This window comes from Oncorhynchus mykiss, chromosome 8 (assembly GCF_013265735.2).
Source record: "Oncorhynchus mykiss isolate Arlee chromosome 8, USDA_OmykA_1.1, whole genome shotgun sequence".
In the NCBI taxonomy this organism is placed as follows: Eukaryota; Metazoa; Chordata; class Actinopteri; order Salmoniformes; family Salmonidae; genus Oncorhynchus; species Oncorhynchus mykiss.
The window spans coordinates 16841512-16867005 of record NC_048572.1 but is presented as its reverse complement, the minus strand read 5'-3'; the positions used below and the strand labels follow the sequence as shown (position 1 = coordinate 16867005).

At 48.3% G+C, this 25494-nt stretch overlaps 1 protein-coding gene across 2 annotated transcripts in view; it reads left to right on the top strand.

The window, feature by feature from the left end:
- Window positions 1-25494, top strand: part of LOC110529504 (midasin) — a 62270-nt gene that overhangs the window by 26015 nt on the left and 10761 nt on the right. The window contains exons 37-78 of one of the 2 annotated variants that reach the window (XM_036984899.1): window positions 1042-1164; window positions 1380-1577; window positions 1706-1813; window positions 2254-2442; window positions 2539-2628; window positions 2801-3064; window positions 3205-3472; window positions 3782-3941; window positions 4143-4259; window positions 4340-4548; window positions 4724-4872; window positions 5093-5292; window positions 5445-5674; window positions 7989-8102; window positions 8242-8371; window positions 8553-8659; window positions 8755-8888; window positions 9005-9165; window positions 9430-9550; window positions 9782-9995; window positions 10083-10326; window positions 10563-10686; window positions 11623-11790; window positions 12026-12240; window positions 13972-14377; window positions 15197-15309; window positions 15474-16143; window positions 16269-16430; window positions 16611-16893; window positions 17112-17350; window positions 18573-18668; window positions 19018-19112; window positions 19347-19471; window positions 19696-19851; window positions 22130-22313; window positions 22465-22648; window positions 22887-23040; window positions 23263-23409; window positions 23532-23658; window positions 24363-24468; window positions 24663-24778; window positions 24987-25391. In XM_036984899.1, the coding sequence (XP_036840794.1) occupies window positions 1042-1164; window positions 1380-1577; window positions 1706-1813; window positions 2254-2442; window positions 2539-2628; window positions 2801-3064; window positions 3205-3472; window positions 3782-3941; window positions 4143-4259; window positions 4340-4548; window positions 4724-4872; window positions 5093-5292; window positions 5445-5674; window positions 7989-8102; window positions 8242-8371; window positions 8553-8659; window positions 8755-8888; window positions 9005-9165; window positions 9430-9550; window positions 9782-9995; window positions 10083-10326; window positions 10563-10686; window positions 11623-11790; window positions 12026-12240; window positions 13972-14377; window positions 15197-15309; window positions 15474-16143; window positions 16269-16430; window positions 16611-16893; window positions 17112-17350; window positions 18573-18668; window positions 19018-19112; window positions 19347-19471; window positions 19696-19851; window positions 22130-22313; window positions 22465-22648; window positions 22887-23040; window positions 23263-23409; window positions 23532-23658; window positions 24363-24468; window positions 24663-24778; window positions 24987-25391 (7805 nt within the window). Of the gene's footprint in view, window positions 1-1041; window positions 1165-1379; window positions 1578-1705; window positions 1814-2253; window positions 2443-2538; window positions 2629-2800; window positions 3065-3204; window positions 3473-3781; window positions 3942-4142; window positions 4260-4339; window positions 4549-4723; window positions 4873-5092; window positions 5293-5444; window positions 5675-7988; window positions 8103-8241; window positions 8372-8552; window positions 8660-8754; window positions 8889-9004; window positions 9166-9429; window positions 9551-9781; window positions 9996-10082; window positions 10327-10562; window positions 10687-11622; window positions 11791-12025; window positions 12241-13971; window positions 14378-15196; window positions 15310-15473; window positions 16144-16268; window positions 16431-16610; window positions 16894-17111; window positions 17351-18572; window positions 18669-19017; window positions 19113-19346; window positions 19472-19692; window positions 19852-22129; window positions 22314-22464; window positions 22649-22886; window positions 23041-23262; window positions 23410-23531; window positions 23659-24362; window positions 24469-24662; window positions 24779-24986; window positions 25392-25494 lie in introns of both variants that reach the window. The other variant, XM_036984898.1, reaches the window with a different exon arrangement.

The following is a 25494-nucleotide window of genomic DNA, read 5'->3' as shown; positions in this document are numbered from 1 at the left end:
ATCAAGAAGCGGATTAAATAGCATGATCATTACACAGGTGCACCTTGTGCTGGGGACAATAAAGGGCCACTCTAAAATGTGCAATTTTGTCACACAACACAATGCTACAGATGTCTTAAGTTTTGAGGGAGCATGCAACTGGTATGCTGACTGCAGGAATGTCCACCAGTGCTGTTGCCAGAGAATGTAATGTTAATTTCTCTACCATAAGCCACCTCCAATGTCGTTTTTAGAAAGTCTAATACGGCCTCACAAACACAGACCATGTGTATGGCATTGTGTGGGCGAGCAGTTTGCTTATGTCAACGTTGTAAACAGAGTGCCCCATGGTGGGGTTATGGTATGGGCTGGCATCGGACAATGAACACAGTTGCATTTTATCGATGGCAATTTGAACGCACAGAGATACTGTGACGAGATCCTGAGGCCCATTGTCGTGCCATTCATCCGCCGCCATCACCTCATGTTTCAGCATGATAATGCACGGCCCCATGTCGCAAGGATCTGTACACAGTTCCTGAAAGCTGAAAATGTCCCAGTTCTTCTATGGCCTGCATACTCACCAGACATGTCACCCATTGAGCATGTTTAGGATGCTCTGGATTAATGTGTACAACAGCATGTTCCAGTTCCCGCCAATATTCAGGAACTATGCACAGTCATTGAAGACAAGTGGGACAACATTCCACAGGCCACAATCAACAGCCTGATCAACTTTTTATTTAAAGGTATCTGTGATCAAAGGATGCAGATCTGTGTTCCCAGTCATGTGAAATCCATAGATTAAGGCCTAATGAATTTATTTCAATTGACTGATTTCCTTATATGAACTGTAACTCAGTAAAATCTTTGAAATTGTTGAATGTTGCGTTTTATATTTTTGTTCAGTATAGAATTTATAGGTACATGTTATTGTCATATTGTACTATTATTGTTTTAATTGCATAATATTGTGAAATGAAAAGCACCATAAGGGAGGAATTAAAAACACCAGAGATAGCACTCTAAACCTATGTATGATGTAATTTCCTTTCCTGACAGGATGTGACAGACCTGTTTGGGACCGACCTGCCTGTGGAAGGAGGGAAAGGGGGAGAGTTTGCATGGCGCGATGGTCCTCTCCTGGCTGGACTGAAGGCTGGACACTGGATTGTCCTGGATGAGGTATGGAATCATGTTTTTTTTTATATTAACTCACCAGTTAATAGACATGTCAACTTGAGAGGGAATTTGCATTGTTTCAGATTACATCAATTCTTGAGTGGGACTCCAGAATAGAATAAAGCTTTAGGAGAAAAATATTGTATGGAGAAGAATACGATTTTGTATGACACAATTATTGGATAATGACGTATCTATTTTTCTCTACTTCTGTGCAGTTGAACCTGGCCTCTCAGTCTGTGCTGGAGGGGTTAAACGCCTGCTTTGACCACCGTGCTGAGATCTACATCCCAGAGCTGGGCATGAGCTTCCAGGTACAACACGAGAAGACAAAGATCTTCGGCTGCCAGAACCCCTTCACTCAAGGAGGGGGGCGCAAGGGCCTGCCCAAATCTTTCCTCAACAGATTCACTCAGGTAAGATATAAAGAGCTAGCCAAGTATTTTAGATATATTATGAATTGATATGTTGAATAAATAGTATGGTTGAACATATATTTTTGTCTTTTTGTGAAATTGTATTGGAATTTCAACTGTTTTCTCAGGTGTTTGTGGATCAGCTGACCAGTGAGGACATGGAATTTATAGGAGACTCCATCTTCCCAAACATTGACAATCAGATCATCTCTAAAATGGTGCAGTTCAACAACCGGGTAGGTAGAGGAGTCCTTTTACATTGGCTTCCATTTTATTTATTTCAAAACAACTGGTTGTTACTTGATAGGCTTTTTTGTTCTGTGACCATTGACTATTGGGAAGATTACATGTGTCCAATTTGACCCCGCTGTTCCAGCCAATGACACTGGCCACCAGCCTGTAGAGCAGCAGCTGATGTTCCTCACATTTATAACCATTAGTGGGGGGTGGGGGTTTACCACAGTCACTCTGGTTTATTTTGGGGACTTTTAGGTTTTAGGACTCCCCCAGATTCAGTGTTGGCCACCATATTTAGTCAACTAGTCATTTTTTGCTGTCTTAAACACCATTTTGCCCAGCCACTAACATTGCTTACCACTGTTCCCCTAAAAAGACAGTAAAAAGAACAATTCAGTTTCGATGGACAATAAAGTTGTATTCTATTTGATTTTGTAAGCTGGTCCTTGATGTATCTGTGGAGAGGAAGTGGGGTCAAAAAGGAGGCCCCTGGGAGTTCAACCTGCGCGACATGTTCCGCTGGTGTCAGCTGATGCAGACTGACCAGTCACCAGGGTTCTTCAACCCGGGTCAGCACGTGGGGTTGGTGTACGCTGACAGGATGAGGACCAAGGCAGACAAGGCCCAGGTATGTAGACTACAACTCCTGTACATATGCACTATCTTTACTCAGTGGGTTTGTGTTCAAACTTCCTGTTTATCTCATCACATGTTTTGTCTTCAGGTGCTATCTGTGTTCAGGAAGGTGTTTGGGGAGGCCTTTGAGCCTTACACCGGATCAAGACAATTCCACATCACTCCACTCAATCTGCAGGTCAGTCATGTTGCAAACTCCATCCAGTTTTGGTTTAAAAGATATTATCAAGTAATCCTTTGAATTAATCATATGTACTGAATGTACATGGTGTCATATCTTTCATTCAGAGCTAGCTATCCGCATAGTGAATTAACCCGTGTCTTCATCCTCCTCTCTCTCTGTCATCCAGGTGGGATTCTCTGTCCTCCAGCGTAGCGGTGGATCCCCCGTGGCCCTAGACCCCCCTCTGTCTATCACCCACCAGGCACTGCGGCCCCTGGAGTCCCTGATGAAGTGTGTGGAGATGGGCTGGATGACGGTGCTGGTAGGCCCCACGGCCAGCGGGAAGACCAGCCTGGTGCGCCTCCTGGCCCTGCTCACTGGACACCGCCTCCGGGTCATGGCAATGAACAGTGCCATGGACACCACCGAGCTGCTGGGAGGGTTTGAACAGGTAACTAGTCCAGTCTAGTCACAGAGTCTCAAAGAGAGACCAAACTAGTAACTAAATGTAGTAATCCTTTGGGATTATTAACACTCTTGATATCTTAATATAGAGGGTTGTATTACAAGCTGGTTGGGTCTGTTTTCCAGGTTGACATCGTGCGGCCATGGCAGCAGGTGCTGGAGAACGTGGACTACATCGTTGCCATGGTAACACGGCGAGGTCTGATGTCATTGGACGGGGCAGGGGTCCAGGACACAGAGTTCCTGCTGAAGACCTGGAGCCTGTTCTGTCGCTGGCTGAAGGAGGAGGGCCTGGAGAGGACCGGCGGGACGGTGACCTCCGAAGCCCTCAACAAACTGGAGGTCATCATCCTCCTGCTGCAGAAGCTCAACACCAAACTCAAGGTGTTCACAGGTAATGTCAGGAACAGGCAGCAACCTGAGGGTGTAGCTCTCTCTAGAACAGACGAACACTAGAATCATAGTGGTGGTGTATGAGTAGGTGATTTATGGACTGTTTGAAGTTAAGAATCACAAACTTTTTTGGTGCTAATGGGTAATTATACGCTAGGTCATTCTACGCAGGAGCTGTGAGCAAACTAACCATAACATTTTGCTCACAGCACGTCATTGCGAGAGGAAAATGTTTCCCTATATCTTCATGTGATAAACTCTGAATGAGTAGTATAAACACCATGTGCTGTGTCCCTCACCCTTCCTCCAGACATGTCCAAGCTGCAGATGGACTTCACCTTGTTGAAGGAGCGTCTGGCCCAGCTGCAGGACGGCTGGAGTAACGGAGGCTTTGAGTGGCTGGACGGCATGCTGGTCCAGGCCCTGCAAGCTGGGGATTGGCTGCTCATGGACAATGTCAACTTCTGCAGGTGAGGAAAGCAGCCACCTGCATCTTAAATGATCACAATATAGCTAATTATACCACTAAATGTGTCACTGAATGTAGTTGAAGATCTTGGTACAGTGTGAGTAAACAGGTCGTCTCACTTGTGTGAGGCTGGATGGCACCAGAGTGTGTTGCAGATGGTAAATGTAAGGTTAATGGGTGTTGTGTTTCTGTTTGTGTTAAGCCCCTCTGTGTTAGACCGTCTGAATGCCCTGCTGGAGCCCGGTGGGTGTCTGACCATCAACGAGCGTGGGGTCATCGATGGAACCACTCCTTCCATCACCCCACACCCCAACTTCAGGTACAATACAAAGCTTTGTGCACACACACCAACTCTGTTTGGACAGCCTAGTCTCAACTCTTCATCTCGCCTGACACTAGGCTGTTCCTGACTATGGACCCCGTGCACGGGGAGATCTCCAGAGCCATGCGGAACCGAGGGGTGGAGATCTACATCCCAGGGGAACACGAGGGGGTCTGTTGGGACACTCTGGACCTGAAGACTGTTCTCCACACCGCTGGTGTGACCGGAGACTGTGTGTGTGACCTGCTGATTGAAATACACACTGACATCAAAGCTACCATTTGGGGTGAGCTCTGAGGGAAACCTCTCCAAAATGCGTAGGATTTCAGTTGGACATCAGCTATGGTTTGCATGTTTGATTCTTCCGATAAAACAAAGGTATCCATAGATGGTATCCATAGATGGTATCCATAGCATGACTCCTCCAGTATGAATCTCTTCCTTTCTCTCTGTTTATCCAGATTCCCCTGCATCATGTGTCTCCTCCCTGCTCCATGCTGCAGCCCTGCTGTCCTGCCAGCTGCAGAGAGGAGTGGACCTGCCCAGTGCCCTGCAACACGCCTGTGGGGAGGCCTACTCCCTCTGCCAGCGCACTACCTCCATCCAACGGGTACCAACCAACACCACCTTGTCTATCATAGAACATCCTCTACTCCCACTGCTATAACCTCAACCAGCCCGTCTCTGTGATGTAATATACACTGACAACCAGCCTATATCTATACAGTGATATCTCAGTCCAAGACCGTAGTTATGTTCATATTATATTAGGTTCCTAGTAGATTAATTGAAGTCAGTAATAAAGACTGGCGTTTTACATGTGGTTGCAGCAAGCCCAGGAGGTGATTGAGCGCCACTTGTCCATCCTGGACACAGAGGACTGGGGCAGCGGGCTGCTGTGTGCCGGGGTGTGGCCCGACGGCTTCCCCTCAGCCCTGCTCTCCACCGAAGACTCCTGCTTCTCCTCGGTCCTCCGCGACGGACAGGTCCTCTCCTTCTGCCTCAACACACTCAGCATGCAGGGCAAGAGGTGAGACTCATAGATCACAGGTTGGACATTGGTGTTTTTCCTGATCATGTGACCAGACCTGGAAAAACAGATTATAACTAAGCCCCAGAGTTGTACCCGGTCCTATTGCAGCTGTAATGCTAACGTTTAGCTTGACCTGTGTGTGTGACCAGGAGCCGTCCTCTGAGCCTGAGTGACCTCCAGAGGGCTCTGCAGAGCGGGGCAGCGCTGCACGAGGGCCTGGTTTTCTCCGGCGGCGTGGTGGACCTGGAGGAGGACGGTGACACCCTGCGCTTGCTGCCTACCGCCGTTAGGCTACTCACCGAGAGGGCCTCGCACTCAGACTGGATGCTCCGCACCGCCTGGCTCTCCAGCCTGGCCAAGAGCTACAAACACGCCCCTGGTACGGAGCTCATTCACTGCCCTTCCTTCAGCTTGTTATCTTTTTGGAGCTTTGTTACTCCCTACCAAATCAAATTGTATTTGTCACATGCGCCGAATAAAACAGGTGTAGACCTTACCTTGAAATACTTACTTATAAGCCCTTAATCAACAAGGCAGTTCAAGAAATAAAGTAAACACATTTACTAAATAAACTAAAGTAAAAAAAATGTCATAAAAAGTAACACAATAGAATTATATAACAATAACGAGGATATATACAGGGGGTACCGGTGCCGAGTCAATGTGCGGGGGAACAGGTTAGTTGAGGTCATTTGTACATGTAAGTAGGGGTAAAGTGACTATGCATAGATCATAAATAGTGAGTAGCAGCAGTGTACTAAACAGTGAGTAGCAGCAGTGTACAAAACAATGGGGGGGGTCAATGTAAATATGCCGGGTGGGTGCCCATTTGATTAATTGTTCAGGAGTCTGATGGTTTGGGGGTAGAAGCTGTTAAGGAGCCTTTTGGACCTAGACTTGGCGCTCCGGTATCACTTGCTGTGCGGTTGCAGAGAGAACAGTCTATGACTTGGGTGACTGGAGTCTTTGACAATTTTTTGGGCCTTCCTCTGACACTGCCTAGTATATAGGTCCTGGATGGCAGGAAGCTTGGCCCCAGTGATGTACTGAGCCGTACGCACTACTATCTGTAGCGCCTTACGGTTTGATGCCGAGCAGTTGCCACACCAGGCGGTGATGCAACCGGTCAGGATGCTCTCGATGGTGCAGCTGTAGAACCTTTTGAGGATCTGAGGACCCATGCCAAATCTTTTCCGTCTCCTGAGGGGGCCCTCTTCATGACTGTCTTGGTGTGCTTGGACAATGTTAGTTTGTTGGTGATGTGGACACCAAGGAACTTGAAGCTCTCAACCCGCTCCACTACTCGATGTGAATGGGGGGCCTGTTCCGCCCTCGTTTTCCTGTAGTCCACAATCAACTCCTTTGTCTTGCTCACATTTAGAGAGAGGTTATTGTCCTGGCACTACACTGCCAGGTCTCTGACCTCTTCCCTATAGGTTGTCTCATCATTGTCTGTAATCAGGCCTACCACTGTTGTCATCAGCAAACTTAATGATGGTGTTGGCGTTGTGCTTGGCCACACAGTCATGGGTGAACAGGGAGTACAGGAGGAGACTAAGCGCATGCCGCTGAAGGGCCCCGGTGTTGAGGATCTACCCTTACCACCTGGGGGCGGCCCGTCAGGAAGTCCAGGATCCAGTTGCAGAGGGAAGTGTTTAGTTCCATGGTCCTTAGCTCAGTGATGAGCTTTGTGGACACTATTGTGTTGAACGCTGAGCTGTAGTCAATGAACAGCTTTCTCACATAGGTGACCCTTTTGTCCAGGTGGGAAAGGGCAGTGTGGAGTTCAATTGAGTGTGTCATCTGTGGATCTGTTAGGGCGGTATGAGAATTGGAGTGGGTTTGGGGTTTCCGGGATGATGGTGTTGATGTGAGCCATAACCAGCCTTTCAAAGCACTTCATGGCTACCGACATGAGTGCTACGGGCGGTAGTCATTTTGGCAGGTTACCTTCAGATTCTTGGGTACAGGGAGTTTGGTGGTCAGTGTTGCTTGCTTCGACGCGAGCATAAAATGCATTTAGTTCATCTGGTAGGCTCGCGTCACTGAGCAGCTCGCGGCTGGGTTTTCCTTTGTAGCCCATAATAGTATGCAAACCCTGCCACATCTGACAAGTGTTAGAGCCGATGTAGTAGGTATTCAATCTTAGTCCTGTATTGACGCTTTGCCTGTTTGATGGATTGTCTGAGGGCATGGATTTCCGGCTGGATTAGTGTCCCGCTCCTTGAAAGCGTCAGTTCTAGCCTTTAGCTCGCTGCGGATGTTGCCTGTAGTCTATGGCTTCTGGTTTGGATATGTACGTACGGTCACTGTGGGGACAACGTCGTCGATGTACTTATTGATGAAGTTTGTGACTGAGGAGGTATACTCCTCAATGCCATTGGATGACTCCCGGAACATATTCCAGTCTGTGCTAGCAAAACAGTCATGTAGCGTAGCATCCGCGTTATCTGACCACTTCCCCTTGGTGGGATAGTCTTGACCGTAGATCATCCAGATAGTTTTCCAGTGATTGAACGTTGGCCAATAGAAGGGTATTGGCGGTTTACTCACTCGCCTATGAATTCTCACAAGGCACCCCGACCTTCGCCCCCTGTATCTCTGTCTCTGTGGTCAGTGGAGCTTTGTTGCTGTCTGTGTATTTGGTGCGTGTTACTCTTAAGGACTGCTTTGAGATCCGCTTGTTGTTACAGAGGTGGCACTGGTGCAGCTGGAGGCAGGGAACAGAGCTCTGAAGGCCATGTTCTGCAGCAAGCTGACTGTGAAGGGAAAGTGCCTCACTGAGCTGCTGCAACCACATAGCACAGGTAGGCTAAACTAGTCACTAAACTATTTTCTAACACTCTCTCCAGCTCTTTTACACAAATATTACATATCATAACTTCCGTCAAAACAATCACTTTTCAGAAGTTAAGAAATTGACATTAATGTTCATGTCGGTATTAGATGACTACAGGATTCTGGTGGACATGCGTTGGAACAAGCAGTACCTGGACATTCTGGCCAACACGTGTAACTTTGAAGACGAGGAGAGGTACATGGAGTTCATGGAGGCTCTCAATGCAGTGGCCAACAGGTATGTGTCTGGCTGTGTCCCATATGGCGCCTTATTCTCTGTATAGTGCATTTATTTTGACCAGGGCCTATAGGGAACCATTTGGGATATATCCTCTGTCCGGTAGTCTGGCTGTTTAGTAACTGGGGTTACGTGGTGGCTGTGGTGTTGAGTAACCTGGGTGTGATGTGTGTCTTTACAGGATCATACTGTTGATGGACAGAGAGGAGAGGGCTGCAATCGGGAGCTGTGCTATCAAGACATCAGCACACAACAGTGCACTGAGGCTGGCCACTGCTTTCTCCAAAGGTACATACTGTCGCTGTGCTGCTTCCGTACATGTAAAGGTTAATGCTAATATTGCTGGTGTTATAATGTTGCATATGTTTTTTTGACCATTAAAGGGACGGTGGACATTGGTCATCTGCCCCACCCAGTGCTGATGCACCTGCGCTCCTTCTTTGACCTGTGGGACACCTTCACACTGCAGGCCGTGCAGACTGGACAGCCCTACATATCTGACCATCTCATGTTTGAGGTTAATACCGTAGTAATCATTGTAATTCCATTTTAGTTGATGTCTCTCATTCAGTAACCGTCATCAACCTGGGCTTAAATTCTGTTTGTAATAAATAGTATCTATGGTGTCCACAGATCCTGCAGCTGCTGCAGTGGAGAGACCGGTTCTGGCAGGTGTGTAACTCGCTGCCTGCTGACTCCCAGGGAGTGTCGGTCCTCTCGCTACACTGGCAGTGGGTGCAGAAACACCTCATCCTCCGGCTTCCACAGCTACTACTGGGAGATGGCACCCATGAGTGAGTAACACCTTCCTTTTTACCCAGGAAGTAGTATTAGAATCCTCCAAAAGACCTGGACAGTAGAATCAATGAAATTTACTTTATTGTAAAAGTGGTTTTGGTTGCGTCCCAAACGGCACCCAATTCCCTACATAGAGCCATATGGGCCCTGGTTAAAAGTATTGCACTATATAAGGAAAAGTGTTCCATTTGGGACACAGACTTTGTGTTTTCTACCTGGAAATGTAATGATAGCAACCCTTTGTTATTGTACTGTTCCAGTGGCCAGCAGGAGCTCCAGACAGTGTCAGCTGCCATCCAGACTGTCCTATCCACCTCTGTCACTGTGGCTACTGCCCTGAAGGGCATCCAGAAAATATTGGGGAAACCCCTTCCATTCAAGGTAGAGAGAAAGAGACGGAACGTTTAAACCACTGTCTCAAACACCCACCTTACTCGGCGAGAGAGCATTCAACACACTATCCGAAACAAGCACCTATACTGGAAACTCTTCTATCAGTTATTGATTGGCATAACCAAGCCTTGATTTCCAGGCTTCCTCATGTTTAAGACTTGAGAGTATGGTAATACAAAACTAATATTAACCCGTCTGACTCATTGCTGTCTCCCATAGCTGGAGTCTGTAGCCGAGTGTGCATCCCGGCTGAGAGTCCTGAGCAGGGCCCTGGACGTGGGCGACCTGAGGCTGGACAACACGGCCTCCCTGTGGAGACAGGAGCTGGTCCGCCTGCAGGGAGCCGCTCTGGGCCTGGACACCAAGGAAAGCCTGCTAGAAGCCTGGGGCCTGGTCCTGCTGGCCAATAACCAGCTAGAACCCCAGAACTCCGGTAACCTGGTGCTACATACTAAAGTTGTGTCAGTGTTTATGTCATCCCTCTCCAACTATTCATTATTCAATTATATCCTGATCCCAGGTGTCCTAGAGAGGCTGTTGTCGTGCGTGCAGCAGCAGCAGGGTCACATGACCTCGTGCGGCCTACTGGAGGTGCGCTCCTCTATGCATGATGAGGGGGAGCAGGGAGACAGCGCCCCTCCCTGTAGGGAGGTGTTACAGCAGCTCAGCCGCAGGGCCCAACTCTGGCCTCTCATGGAGGAGCTGGCCGTACTCAACCAGCTCAGGCTCAGCACCGACCTGCTGCAGCTGGGTCTCACACAGGGGTAAGAGATGGCTACAGTGAGTCAATGAAGGAAATACATGAAGGATGAAGGATTATCGAGCTTTAATTAGTGCTTCAAATAGCTTAATTGTCTATCTAATTTACTTTAAACAGAAAAGTATATTTGGCACATTAAAAACATCACACAAAAGCACCAATAATTACATAAAACGTTTAACAATACCACATGTTTTTATGTTGTATAGATAACTAACTACTGTGGACGTTTCTCCACAGTGACAGAGAGTCCGAGGACAGCCTGCGTCGCGAGGTCTCCCAACACCTGCGCTTCTGTCTCCAGTCCACCCCCATGAACGTCAGCCAGCTCCAGCCTCTCTGGTTCCTCCTCAGCAGTGACCGGGTCAGTGGTTCAACCAGTTTACCCTCGGTATAATTGTTTTTTTTTGTCCTTCAAGAGGACAATCCTGTATCTGTGCCTCAAACATAAAGGAGAAGATCTGGTTGTGTCATGTAGGCCAGTGGTTCCCAACCTTTCTTGAACCGTGGCACAACTTGGTGGGCTAAAAAAATTCTGCGGCACACCTAAAATTCCCTATGAATTTATTTAGTGGCAATGACCTAATCAGATCCATACTACAAATTATATATTTTTTCTGTGACAACCGATTAAATGGGGTGTATTTGAACCATTATCATAGTATCTTACTCATGATGATTAATTTAAGAGCTTCCCGCAAATCTGCGCTAGAAATATTTAGCTAAAATAGTTCTGAAAGATTTGGCTAAAGACTGTGGGTTTCTGCATTGTAAAGGAGTGACCATGCTCAGTTTGTTTCTATGGCAGTGGATGTGGTACAGCTGAAAGTAGTCAGACTTTCCCGTGTTGATGGTTCTCACAGACCAAGTCAAATTATACACATTCATTTGCTCGTGATGCGCACCCCTTAGATGATACAAATGTAACAACAACAGCCTGAGCGCACCCGACTTGAAACGATAGCTGTAACCATGTGCCGTTCAATGTTCTATATGACCGGATCTGATGCTCGCAAGTCAAAAGTCCATGTGTATTCCACAGGTCACAGGTTTATACATGAGTGTTCCAAAACATTAGAGATTAGGAGATGTTTCACGGCACACCTGAGAGTTCCTCAAGGCACCCCAGTGTGCTGCAGTGATGTAGTCTGCTTTTTTTCACTAATTGGTCTTTTGACCAATCAGATCAGCTCTGAAAAAGATCTGATGTGATTGGTTATAAGGCCAATATCAGAATTGGGCTGCCTGTGTACACACAACTGTATTGACTTGACTGTAGTGCCTGCATTTCTCTTCCCAGCCTGCAGAGGAGCTGCAGTTTGTGTGGTGTGATCTGCTATCAGAGGCCCTGGCGGCCCTGTGGAGCAGCAGTGTGACCTCTGACCCAGAGCGCTGGCTGAAGTGGGACCCCCTGTGTTCCGAGGGACAGATGACATCATCCAAGACACCTCTGTCACCTGAAAACATGGTAGGTTTGGTAGCTACTGTAACATCTATGTGATGTGAGAGGCTCACAGCTTGCCAACAAGCTCAATGTATGTTGTCTATGGAGATATGCATCAGGATTTTGGATCAATTCACATCACTGAAATGAATTTCCTGCTATTCCGTTTTCAATCAATTATTTCTTGATTTGAATTTAAGTGTTCCAACTAAGTAATTCTAACTGAGGAGTTCACTCACTCTTCCTGTGTCTCCTCCAGGGTCCTGGCATGCTGAGCAAAGCAGTGTGGTCAAGGTGCATGTTGGGGGTTCTTAGCAGCAGCGAGATGGGGGGTCAGTGGGACCCCACGGGGACATCCCTCCTCTCCTCATCCCGGGTCACCCTGGGGGAGTGGAGGGAGCGGACCGAACAGCTCCAAGACGTCACCGCCGTGCTGTGGGACAACATGGCTGTCCCTGCCCTGGCTGAGTTCAGGTACGCTCACTGGAGATGTTACCTCAAGCTTACGGAGAGGAATCACCGTACACAACATACAGAACACTGGCACTATAATTAGGGAAATAGCCCTTGCCCTACCTATATCAAATGACAGAATGATGCACATAATTTGGGGGCTTGCACTGTACAGTACCAGACAAAAGTTTGGACACACCTACTCATTCCAGGGGTTTTTCTTTATTTTTACTATTTTCTACATTGTAGAATAATAGTGAAGACATCAAAACTATGAAATAACACAGATGAAATAATGTAGTAACCAATAAAGTGTTATACAAATTAAAATATATTTTATATTTGAGATTCTTCAAAATAGCCACCCTTTACCTTGACAGCTTTGCACACTCTTGGCATTCTCTCAACCAGCTTCACCTGGAATGCTTTTCCAACAGTCTTGAAGAAGTTCCCACATATGCTGAGCACTTGTTGACTGCTTTTCCTTCACTCTGCGGTCCAACTCATCCCAAACCATCTCGATTGGGTTGAGGTCGGGTGATTGTGGAGGCTAGGTCATCTGATGCAGCACTCCATCACTCTCCTTCTTGGTCAAATAGCCCTTACACAGCCTGGAGGTGTGTTGGGTCATTGTCCTGTTGAAAAACAAATGACAGTCCCACTAAGCGCAAACCAGATGAGATGGCGTATCGCTGCAGAATGCTGTGGTAGGCATGCTGGTTAAGTGTGCTTTGAATTCTAAATAAATCAGTGACCGTGTCACCAGCAAAGCACCATCACACCTCCTCCATGCTTCACGGTGGGAACCACACATGTGGAGATCATCCGTTCACCTACTGTACTCTGCGTATCAAAGACATGGCGGGTGGACCTAAAAATCTCAAATTTGGACTCATCAGACCAAAGGACAGAATACCACTGGTCTAATGTCCATGGCTCGTGTTTTTTGGCCCAAACAAGTCTCTTCTTCTTATTGGTGTCCTTTAGTCATGGTTTCTTTGCAGCAATTTGACCATGAAGGCCTGATTCACGCAGTCTCCTCTGAACAAATTGATGTGGAGATGTGTCTGTTACTTGAACTCTGAAGCATTTATTTGGGATGCATTTTCTGAGGCTGGTAACTGTAATGAACTTATCCTCTTTCCTGTGGCGGTCCTCATGAGAGCCAGTTTCATCATAGCTCTTGATGGTTTTTGCGACTGCACTTGAAATGTTCTCGAAATGTTCCAGATTGACAGACCTTCATGTCTTAAATTAAGGATGGACTGTCATTTCTCTTTGCTTATTTGAGCTGTTCTTGCTATTAATATGGACTTGGTATTTTACCAAATAGGGATATCTTCTATATACCACCACTACCTTGTCACAACAGAACTGATTGGGCATACCAGTTAATTGAGGCATACCAGTTAAGTAAAATGTATTCCAGGTGACTACCTCATGAAGCTGGTTGTGAGGGAATGCCAAGAGTGTGCAAAGAGTGGCTTCTTTGAAGAATCTCAAATATAAAATATTTTGATTTGTTAACACTTTTTTGGTTGTTATTTCATAGTTTTGATGTCTTCACTACTATTCTACAATGTAGAAAATAGTAAAAATAAAGAAAAACCCTTGAATGAGTAGGTGTGTCCAAACTTTTGACTGGTACTGTATATACGGCAGCTGTTCATATCTATTTGATATAACTATTTTAACTTTATAGCTTTAGTGCTCAGTCTCCCACTCTCGCGCTCTCTCTCTCGGTCCTCTCAGGGCTACTGACCTGCGGCTGCAGGGCGTGGTGTTGCGCCGGCAGCTACAGTCCATATCAGAGCTGTTGCCTCCAGGGCTGCAGGAGAGCTACACAGAAACCTGTGAGAGCCTGGTGGAGGACCAGGACCCTCTGGTGGCTGCCCAGGAGGTCCAGACCACCCTCACAGACTTCCTGCCCCCTAACCAACTCCCCGAAGGCCTGCTGGACGCCCTACTCACCTGCCTTCAGCAGTTTGTCCAGAACAGGGTCCAGGGCTCCATCCGCGTCCAGGGCTTCAGCCAGCTGGTCCGCTCTGGGGTCTTCTGGGTCAACATGGGCCTGCTGCAGATCAAGACCTGGACCCCACAGACCATCTTTGACCCGGCCGTGAAGAGGGCCTACAAGCTGGACTACGCCCAGGAGGAGGTGGGCCACTGTCAATGCTGCGGTCTCTTTTATCTTGTTAACACTGTTACGAACCCCTTTGGCCCTGCAGTCTAGGGAGATGGAAACGAGACCCCTAACATATCTCATGCAAATCATAACAGTGAAAAGGAACAGTGAGAACTAAAAGAAACAGACAACCTAGATCTACCATCAAACACTGGGGTTTATTGTTCAAACACACGGTAATGGGGGGGGGGGGGGGGGGGGGGGGGGGGGGGCCGAGCTGGACCCAAGAGAAGAACTAATAAGTATCCCCAAAAGAACCCTAAGCTAGTCTAGCCTGCTTCACGAACAGCTAGTTAACTAACCAATAAAATACAGTGGGTGGTCCGCCCAGTTCTAACTAGGGTACTTAGACAAAGTTTTCCTACGGGTAATGTATTCCCATGGGCGACTTGGCTTTGTACCCACTTTTCCCACCAACAAACAAACAGTCATACACCACAACAATACATACTCACATAATAATGGACAAATGTGACATGTAGGTGCAAAATCAAAAGAGAGAGCTCAATCCAAAGAGAGAGAGAGATTGGGAAAACAAGGGAAAGGGGATGTGATTGGGTAAGGGAAAAGGAGCAGGTGTGTCTTCAGTGGCGACTGATTGGCGACTGATGACTGCCACCTGTGACTAGGGCAGAAGGAGATAAAACAAATACACACAGGATACTTGTATCCATAACACACTATGGTAGTAGGGGAGATATCAACAGTCTCTTCTCTTTTAAACATTGGAGTAGAGTGTCATTCTCTTCCCCTATATGTGAAGTTGAGGTTGCCTCTGCCTCTCTTTCCCAGCTGGCTTTGCTGCAGGAGGAGTGGAGAGGACGCAGTCTGTCCTCTCAGTTGTTGACTGGAGCTGAGCTGGAGGAGAGCAGCACCACTGATGGCTTCCAACATCCTCGCATCAGGTGAACAACATACACAATAACAGAAGAACTCACTGTGTCTGACCTAAAACACCATGACATGTATTATGTATTGGCTACAGTTGTTGATCAGATAGTTCTGGTTGACAGTTTTTTTGCCAGACAGGGTCTTTCTAAACTTCATTGTCTCTGTGATGATTCTGCAGGTACCTGTGGATCCGTATGCAGCAGGTGAAGGAGCAGATAGCAGAGCTCTCCAGAAAGCAGGCCTGCAGGCCCAATGAGCCCCAGTATGGCAGGCTCTTCCAGGAGCTGCAGCACTACCTCTGCAGCATAGGCCAGCCGGCCTCCATAGAGGATCTGCTCTCTCACCTGCTCAAGGCCCTCCAGGGGAGCGGCACCAAATCCAGGTCGGGGGCTCAGGGCCTGCTGAAGGAGGAGGCCGTGTGGCAGGCCTCGCAGCACCGCTTCGCCCAGAGGCTGGCGGAGGAGTACCCGCTTTACCCTGATGTAGTGGGGCCCCTGAGGACTGCCATCCTCCAGCTGAGGCATGGTATGAGACTGGTGGCATCCCAGGTGGCCTCTTCCCTCACCCCGATTCCAGGCCTGCCCAAGCTGGTGTCCTGCCTGCTGGCCTTCCCCTCTGTGTCCCCCAGCATGCCTTCCTACCTAGCCAGGGCAGACTACCTGTGCTCCAGGGGCTGCATGGATGTTCTGAGGGGCCTAGGGAAGCTCTTACCCCAGCAGGACCTGGATCACGTGGTCCCAGAGCCAGGGACGTTACTCCTGAATGCTCTGTTGTACCTGCAGTGCCACGCCCTCTCCACTGGTCAGCTCAACCAGGACACACTCAAACTCTTCAGACACATCTGTCAGGTGAGTGTCACACGTTTTGATTGGATAACATCGGATGTCAACTTTTTGATTGGTGTTTGTGGTCTGATCCTATTGATTGACAGGTGGCCCAACCAGTGTTCATGTTTGTCGTGTGATATGTCCAGGCTCTGGTGAATGAGTGGGACGAGCAGGAGAGGCGTGCGCAGGAGAAAGAGCAGCTAGAAGCCAGTCTGTATCGCCACCGCAGCAGACTCCACGGAACAGGTTTGAATGAGGACGAGCAAGAGGAGAGAGACTTCAGACGCTGCTTCCCCCAGTTCAACAAGGTACACTACAGGACAGTCTTTTCAGGGCTAGCCAATGTAATCTCGCTTTGGTTTATCACATTTTACAAAGTTGACTCACCTGTTCAACTTTGCAACCATAACTCAGCTGCCTCTGTCTCTCTCTCTCTTCTCTCTCCTTCTCTTCCTCTCTCCCTCTTCCTCTCTGCTCTCTCTACTTAGGACTTTGCTGACATCACCACCCAGCCCAGTCTGGAGGGACCAGCAGACAGAGGAGAGCCGGAGGAGGAGGAAGTGACAGAGGATCCCAACGAGGCTGGCTTCCTGTCTCCAGCCTGTATGAACACTGTGGTACAGGTTCATCAGCGCCTCTGTCTGGGCTACACCCAATCACTGTGGTACCAGACCAGCACTCCAGCCAATCACAGCAAAGATCACATCCGGGCTCTGGTCTCCTCCTATCAGACCACAGCCCCGGTGATGTCACGCTTCTACCATCTCATGGGTGGGTAGTACACTTAGTCACGCCATGTTTGAATTCATTTCTATAAAATTACACTTCTGAAAATGAGATATGTTGGGACTTTTAAGCCCTACCTACAGAATGATATCATGTAACTTAATCCTGTTTTTGTCTTTAGGATATTTCCAAAGCTCTACTGTTGGCTGTGTTAAAACATTATGACTTTGTCTAAAACCATCTGTCCCCCTTGTGACCCTCAGACTCTGAGATGGACCAGCAGCTGACAGGCACCCAGCTGCTTCTCAGCACCCTGCTCCAGAACACTGTCCAGGGGACCCCAGGCCCCGAGAGCCTGACCCTCCAACCAGACGGGCCCTATGACTTCTACCAGCAGCCCAACATGAGTGAGGCCCGCCTGTGTCTGCCTGTCCTGGAGCAGCTGGCCCTGGCCGTCGGACAGAGGCTGGAGGAGTGGCCCGAGCACCCCGCCCTAGTCCAGGTGAGAACCATGCAGAGTGGACGCTTCCACCAGTGCCAAATCAAATTTCATTTGTCACATGCCCAGAATGCAACATGTCTAGATCTTACCGTGAAATGCTTACTTACAAGCCCTTAACCACCAATGCCGTTTTAAGAAAAATAAGAATTAAGAAAATATTTACTAAATAAACTAAAGAAAGAAAGTAACAATAAAATTACAATAACAAGGCTATATATACAGGGGGTACCCAGTCAATGCACAGGTTAGTTGAGGTAATTTGTACATGTGGGTTTGGGTAAAGGGGCTATGCATAGATAATAGACAGAGAGTAGCAGCAGAATAAAAAAGGGGGGTGGGGGGGTCAATGCAAATAGTCTGGGTAGCCATTTGATTAGCTGTTCTGGAGTCTTATGGCTTGGCGGTAGAAGCTGTTAAGAAGCCTTTTAGACCTAGACTTGGCGCTCCAGTACCGCTTGCCGTGCGGTAGCAGAGAGAACAGTCTATAATAGGGTGGATGGAGTCTTTGGCAATTTTTAGGGCCTTCCGCTGACACCACCTGGTATAGAGGACCTGGATGGCAGGAAGCTTGGCCCCAGTTATGTACTGAGCCGTACACACTACCCTCTGTAGCGCTTGGTGGTCGGATGCCGAGCAGTTCCCATACCTGGCGGTGATGCAACCAGACAGGATGCTCTCGATGGTGCAGCTGTAGAACTTTTTGAGGATCTGAGGACCTATGCCAAATCTTTTCAATCTCCTAAGGGGAAATAGGCGTTGTTGTGCACTCTTCATGACTGTCTTGGTGTGTTTGGACCATGATAGTTTGTTGGTGATGTGGACACCAAGGAACTTGAAGCTTTCAACCTGCTACTCTACAGCCCCGTTGATGGGAAAGGGGGTATACTCGGCCCTCCTTTCCTGTAGTCCACGATCATCTCCTTTGTCTTGATCACGTTGAGGGAGAGGTTGTCATCATGGCACCATACTGCCAGGTCTCATCGTTGTCGGTGATCAGGCCTACCTCCGTTGTGTTGTCAGCAAACTTAATGATGCTGTTGGAGTCATGCTTGGCCACACAGTCGTGGGTGAACAGGGAGTACAGGAGGGGACTAAGCACGAACTCCTGAGGGACTCTCGTGTTAAGGATAAGCGTGGCAAATGTGTTGTTGCCTACCCTTACCACCTGTGGGCGCATTCAGGTGATTTAGTGTTGCTGAGTCTGCCTATCTCTCTGTTCCAGTTGACGGTGGTGATGGAAAGGATCATGGCCTTCAGTCTGGCCAGCCCACTGGCCAAGTTCCTCAACGGGCTGGAGATCCTGCTCAGCAAAGCCCAGGTGAGTCCTGCTGCTGCTCTCCCTTTCCAATCCTGGTCCTAGAACATTTTGTGCTGTCGTGACAATGACCAAAGGAGTTGACAAGACAATACAAACTGATCTGGGACCAGGCTAGCTATCCTAGGGAAGTCTCCACGCACACTCCCTTGGGATACGTCCCAAATGGCACCCTATTTCCTCTATAGTGCACTAGTTTTGACCTGGGTCCTGGTCAAACGTAGTAGGCTATGAAGGCAATGTGGTGCCATTTGGGACGCAAGCCCATGTTTCCATCCATGGCCCTAACCCTGTTTAACCTAACCCTGTTTAACCTAACCCTGTTTAACCTAACCCCCTTTACCCTCCTCAGGAGTGGGAGAACAACGCCAGCCGCAAGGTCTCTCTGAGGAGGGAGCTGGAGCCTGTCACTAACCTCATCATCCAGTGGCGCAAACTGGAGCTCAAGTAAATAACAGAAACCGCAGGCAGGGTTATAATCCTGGTTAAGATACTATTGTGTATTTCAATGCAATATACCTTTTTATAATGTAATATCATTTCAGATTATAGTCATTGGAGTGTAGACAATTGGTGACCAACTAGCATGCATTTTGAGTGACACTATGGGATAAAATGGGTCTGGTTTCATACGACCCACTAGAGTTGGTTAACCTTTTCTTTCTTCCTTGGCGTCAATAGCTGCTGGTCCAGCAGTCTGGACAATGCCTTGAAGCGGCACACGGAGAGATCCACCAAGCACTGGTTCTCCCTCTACCAGCTGGTTGAGAGATACCAGGAGGAGCAGAGGATGGGCACCAGCGCAGGTAACTATTGCACATTGCTGATGACCCTAGGATGTCTTTGTTAGGCATCAAACGGAAGAAAACAGACTAGAACAGGAAGGGACTACCTGGACTAGTCCAATAAAAAACACATTTTCGTTCGTTGAATTTAAAAAAATAATTGTTTTCCATTACATGCCCTAATGAACACAACACACAGGGTTCACCATGCTCCATTTCTTTGTCCTGTTTGTTCTGTCCAGTAGAGGTCGATGGTGTGGAGAGTCTGTCCCTGTCCACGGTCTCCTCCACGCTGCAGGCCTTCATGGAGGGCTCCACCCTGGGAGAGTACCACACCAGGCTAGTCATGCTGCTCAACTTCCACTGCCACCTCCTCCTGGCCCCCAGCCAGCATGGACAAGGTGGGACACACCGCAACACCTTCTCACATAGTCATACTTATATATATATACACTGCTCAAAGAAATAAAGGGAACACTTAAACAACAATGTAACTCCAAGTCAATCACACTTCTGTGAAATCAAACTGTCCACTTAAGAAGCAACACTGATTGACAATAAATTTCACATGCTGTTGTGCAAATGGAATAGACAACAGGTGGAAATTATAGGCAATTAGCAAGACACCCCCAATAAAGGAGTGGTTCTGCAGGTGGCAACCACAGACCACTTCTCAGTTCCTATGCTTCCTGGCTGATGTTTTGGTCAATTTTGAATGCTGGCGGTGCTTTCACTCTAGTGGTAGCATGAGACGGAGTCTACAACCCACACAAGTGGCTCAGGTAGTGCAGCTCATCCAGGATGGCACATCAATGCGAGCTGTGGCAAGAAGGTTTGCTGTGTCTGTCAGCGTAGTGTCCAGAGCATGGAGGCGCTACCGGGAGACAGGCCAGTGCATCAGGAGACGTGGAGGAGGCCGTAGGAGGACAACAACCCAGCAGCAGGACCCCTATCTCCGCCTTTGTGCAAGGAGGAGCAGGAGGAGCACTGCCAGAGCCCTGCAGACTGACCTCCAGCAGGCCACAAATGTGCATGTGTCTGCTCAAACGGTCAGAAACAGACTCCATGGGGGTGGTATGAGGGCCCGACGTCCACAGGTGGGGGTTGTGCTTACAGCCCAACACCGTGCAGGACATTTGGCATTTGCCAGAGAACACCAAGATTGGCAAATTCGCCACTGCTGCCACCCAATGCTCTTCACAGATGAAATCAGGTTCACACTGAGCACGTGACAGACCTGACAGAGTCTGGAGACGCCGTGGAGAACGTTCTGCTGCCTGCAACATCCTCCAGCATGACCGGTTTGGCGGTGGGTCAGTCATGGTGTGGGGTGGCATTTCTTTGGGGGGCCGCACAGCCCTCCATGTGCTCGCCAGAGGTAGCCTGACTGCCATTAGGTACCGAGATGAGATCCTCAGACCCCTTGTGAGACCATATGCTGGTGTGGTTGGCCCTGGGTTCCTCCTAATGCAAGACAATGCTAGACCTCATGTGACTGGAGTGTGTCAGCAGTTCCTGCAAGAGGAAGGCATTGATGCTATGGACTGGCCTGCCCGTTCCCCAGACCTGAATCCAATTGAGCACATCTGGGACATCATGTCTCGCTCCATCCATCAATGCCACGTTGCACCACAGACTGTCCAGGAGTTGGCGGATCTCTCTGGGAGGAGATCCCTCAGGAGACCATCCGCCACCTCATCAGGAACATGCCCAGGCATTGTAGGGAGGTCATACAGGCACGTGGAGGCCACACACACTACTGAGCCTCATTTTGACTTGTTTTAAGGACATTACATCAAAGTTGGATCAGCCTGTAGTGTGGTTTTCCACTTTAATTTTGAGTGTGACTCCAAATCCAGACCTCCATGGGTTGATACATTTGATTTCCATTGATCATTTTTGTGTGATTTTGTTGTCAGCACATTCAACTATGTAAAGAAAAAAGTATTTAATAAGAATATTTCATTCATTCAGATCTAGGATGTGTTATTTTAGTGTTCCCTTTATTTTTTTGAGCAGTGTATATACACACACACACACACACAGTCAGATTTACACACACACACACACATATGGAGGCACGTACATAGTCAGACATCCAGTACATGTGTAGTCTGCACTTATACAGTCGACTGGCTGTCTTGTAATAAATCAAATCAAATCAAATGTATTTATATAGCCCTTCGTACATCAGCTGATATCTCAAAGTGCTGTACAGAAACCCAGCCTAAAACCCCAAACAGCAAGCAATGCAGGTGTAGAAGCACGGTGGCTAGGAAAAACTCCCTAGAAAGGCCAAAACCTAGGAAGAAACCTAGAGAGGAACCAGGCTATGTGGGGTGGCCAGTCCTCTTCTGGCTGTGCCGGGTGGAGATTATAACAGAACATGGCCAAGATGTTCAAATGTTCATAAATGACCAGCATGGTCAAATAATAATAAGGCAGAACAGTTTAAACTGGAGCAGCAGCACAGTCAGGTGGACTGGGGACAGCAAGGAGTCATCATGTCAGGTATTCCTGGGGCATGGTCCTAGGGCTCAGGTCCTCCGAGAGAGAGAAAGAAAGAGAGAATTAGAGAGAGCATATGTGGGAAGGCCAGTCCTCTTCTGGCTGTGCCGGTGTTGACCTTTCAAACATGCGGATGTAGTTCTGAACAGGAAATCCTTCCTGCTTTCACAGAACCTCTCTGCCGTCTCCTATGGAATTTGCACAAGTACTATACACAGTTCTCAGAATGCATCCAGACCAAAGTCACTCAGCTCCGCCAGCCCATTGAGAAGGAACTCAAGGACTTTGTGAAGATCTCCAGGTGGAATGACGTCAGTTTCTGGTCCATTAAACAGTCAGTGGATAAGACCCACCGGTAAGGCTACCTGCCAAAACATATCAACATTTTATTGTAAAAAAAATAAAGTTATACCAAACCTTTTGGAGCTTGAACTCAATACAGTAAGCACAATGTCTCCCACTACAACAAGTTCATTACAATATCTACCACTCTTCTGGTTTTCCAGAACCCTGTTTAAGTTTGTGAAGAAGTTTGAGGCGGCGCTGAGCGGGCCAGTTGCGCCAGCGCTGATGGAGCAGGGCAGCAGTGCCAGCCTGGACAGTGTGGATGCCAACGAAGAGAACACCCCACTCCACAGGGTTCACCATGCCCTGAAGAACACCCTCCCTGGCAGGATCAGAGACCTAAAGGTACGGTACAGCCCTCTGTAGACACAATCACTTTCATCAGTGTCAATAATGCACAATGTTAATATGGCATTTATACCATGGTATCAATGTTCTTTTCCGACACAAAAACATTCATGTTCTGGCTCATAAAATGACAGTTTGGACCAGTGTTTCTATCCACAAAGAGCTTCTTCAGTACATTCTCATGACATTTGCAATGACTTTGCTTGACATACTGTATCTGTGATGTGTGTTCCAGAGTGAGTCCCCAGAGGAGGGACCGGCGGGTGTGGAGCCCTCATCTCTGCAGGGCCGCCTGGCCCTCCTCACCAGGAAGATGAGGAAGATGTGTGTGACACTGGTGAAGAAGAACCCTCTGCCAGAGCTCTCTGAGGACCTGGATGTCTTCACCGGTAAGGGTTGGAGAAAGCCTGGAGTCACAGGTTTTAGATGAAGAACGTCTGCTTGTGCTGCCTCATTGAGAATCCATCATGAATGACGATGAGAAAAACAAAGGCATCAGGTTTTGGATGAGAAATGTTTTCTTAAGATGTACTACCTCCGATGAGATTGTGGGGGGGAAAGGCCCCTCTATGATTATAGCTTTGACTGTAAGATATTTGTCTTTATTTCAGGGGAGATCATCAGCAACCTGCGCGACCTCCAGAGCCTCACAATCGACCTGAAAGCCGAGAAGGAGAAGCAGAAGTCGGAGGTCAAACACATCCTCCAGCAGAAGCAGAGAGCCCTGTCTGACCTCTTCAAGATGCTGGCTGAGATTGGTGAGTCTCTAAAGAGAACTGTTTATCCCAAGTAAAGCCAATGTCATTGTGGTAACACTGTCAGTCTACACTGATATTGTGCAGTATTTTAGTTTACTGACGGTGCTGCTGTCTTTCTGCAGGTCTGTCCTACCGTAAGGGCCTGAACTGGAACAGGACAGCGGACCCAGAGGAGACCCTGTGTCTGCAGCCTCTGGAGCTGCAGACCGCCCTGGCTGCAGTCTGGACCCAGGAGCAGGCAGAGAAAACGTAAGACAAGACACACCCACCTGGCTGCTACAGACACCACACCTGGAATATTAGACAATACACTCTGAGATGCTGTTTAGTAGGTCATTAAATAGCTGTGCAGTATGTCATTAAATAGCTGTGCAGTAGGTCATCAAATAGCTGTGCAGTAGGTCATCAAATAGCTGTGCAGTAGGTCATTAAATAGCTGTGCAGTAGGTCATTAAATAGCTGTGCAGTAGGTCATTAAATAGCTGTGCAGTATGTCATTAAATAGCTGTGCAGTAGGTCATCAAATAGCTGTGCAGTAGGTCATCAAATAGCTGTGCAGTAGGTCATTAAATGGCTGTGCAGTAGGTCATCAAATAGCTGTGCAGTAGGTCATTAAATAGCTGTGCAGTAGGTCATTGAATAGCTGTGCAGTGGGTCATTGAATAGCTGTGCAGTGGGTCATTGAATAGCTGTGCAGTGGGTCATTGAATAGCTGTGCAGTGGGTCATTGAATAGCTGTGCAGTGGGTCATTGAATAGCTGTGCAGTGGGTCATTGAATAGCTGTGCAGTGGGTCATTGAATAGCTGTGCAGTGGGTCATTGAATAGCTGTGCAGTGGGTCATTGAATAGCTGTGCAGTGGGTCATTGAATAGCTGTGCAGTGGGTCATTGAATAGCTGTGCAGTGGGTCATGGAGTAGGCGGTTGACTGTGGCATGGAACTGTCTGTTTCAGTTTGTTTACTGAGATGAGCGCTGCGTGGGACGGCTGTCAGAAGTACTTCTACCGCTCGTGGGCCCGCAGAACAGCCATGATGACTGCCCTCCAGAGCGCAGCGAAGGTGAGAGACTGAAAGGAAATGACCAATTGCAATTGAGAAATGTTACTGTGTTTCTAAATGGGGTCTAAACCGAATATTTATGTGCCATTATCATAGAATCTCCATGGTCTTAACGGTGTCTAGCGCAGTAAATATAACTGTGCTGCAATTGGAAATTGTTGTCTGACGTTTTGAAGTGTTTGCTTGTTTTCCAGGAGCTGGGGATTGGGAACATTGATCGTTGCCGAGGCTTCTCCTCCCACCTGTTCAAACTGCTGCTCAGACAAAGGCGACGCCTGGCCAAGCTCACAGAGCAGTGGGTCCACCTCAGGTGAACCTTAACCTTTAACCTATGACCTTTAAGCTTACACCTCAGAGCTTACCATCTGGATAGAGTATCTCTGAATATAGCTGCATCTGACAAGGCACTCTGTTCCCTACAACGCCTTATAATATTTAGGATACCGCCTGAGTATCTGGAACTGTAGTTGTCTTTCTCACACTCGTTTTGGCTTCTATCCTCTCTCAAACACATACAGGAGGCTAACAGCCAGCGTACAGGGCATCCAGGCTCACCTCCAGTCCCACAGTGAGAATGCGGGTGGCCTTCCCCCCCAGGCTTCCCTCCAGGGCTGGGTGATCAAAGCCCAGGGCCTGGCAGGGCAGTGTGCCACCCTCCTCCAGCAGCTATCCTGGATGCTGCAGTGCTGCCCCGAGGGCCCCCAGCAGACGGAGGGGGTAGACGGGCAGAGGGAGCCCACCCTGAGGTGCCCGTCCCCCATGGCGGCTCAGAGGCAGCCCCCTGGGTGTCTGCTGAGGAGAGGAGACCCGGCCTGGAGCCAGCTGAGTCGGCGTGTGGTGGACATGTTGGGTCAAACCCAAATCCTGAAAGAGGAGCTGGATGCAGTGGCACTGCAGTCCACACAGGGGGCGCTGCACTCCTGGTAAGGCCTAGGAGCACAAGATAGCATTACACAGGAATACTGATAGCATTACACAGGAATACTGATAGCATTACACAGAAAAGAGCATTGAGCTTTTGTCTTC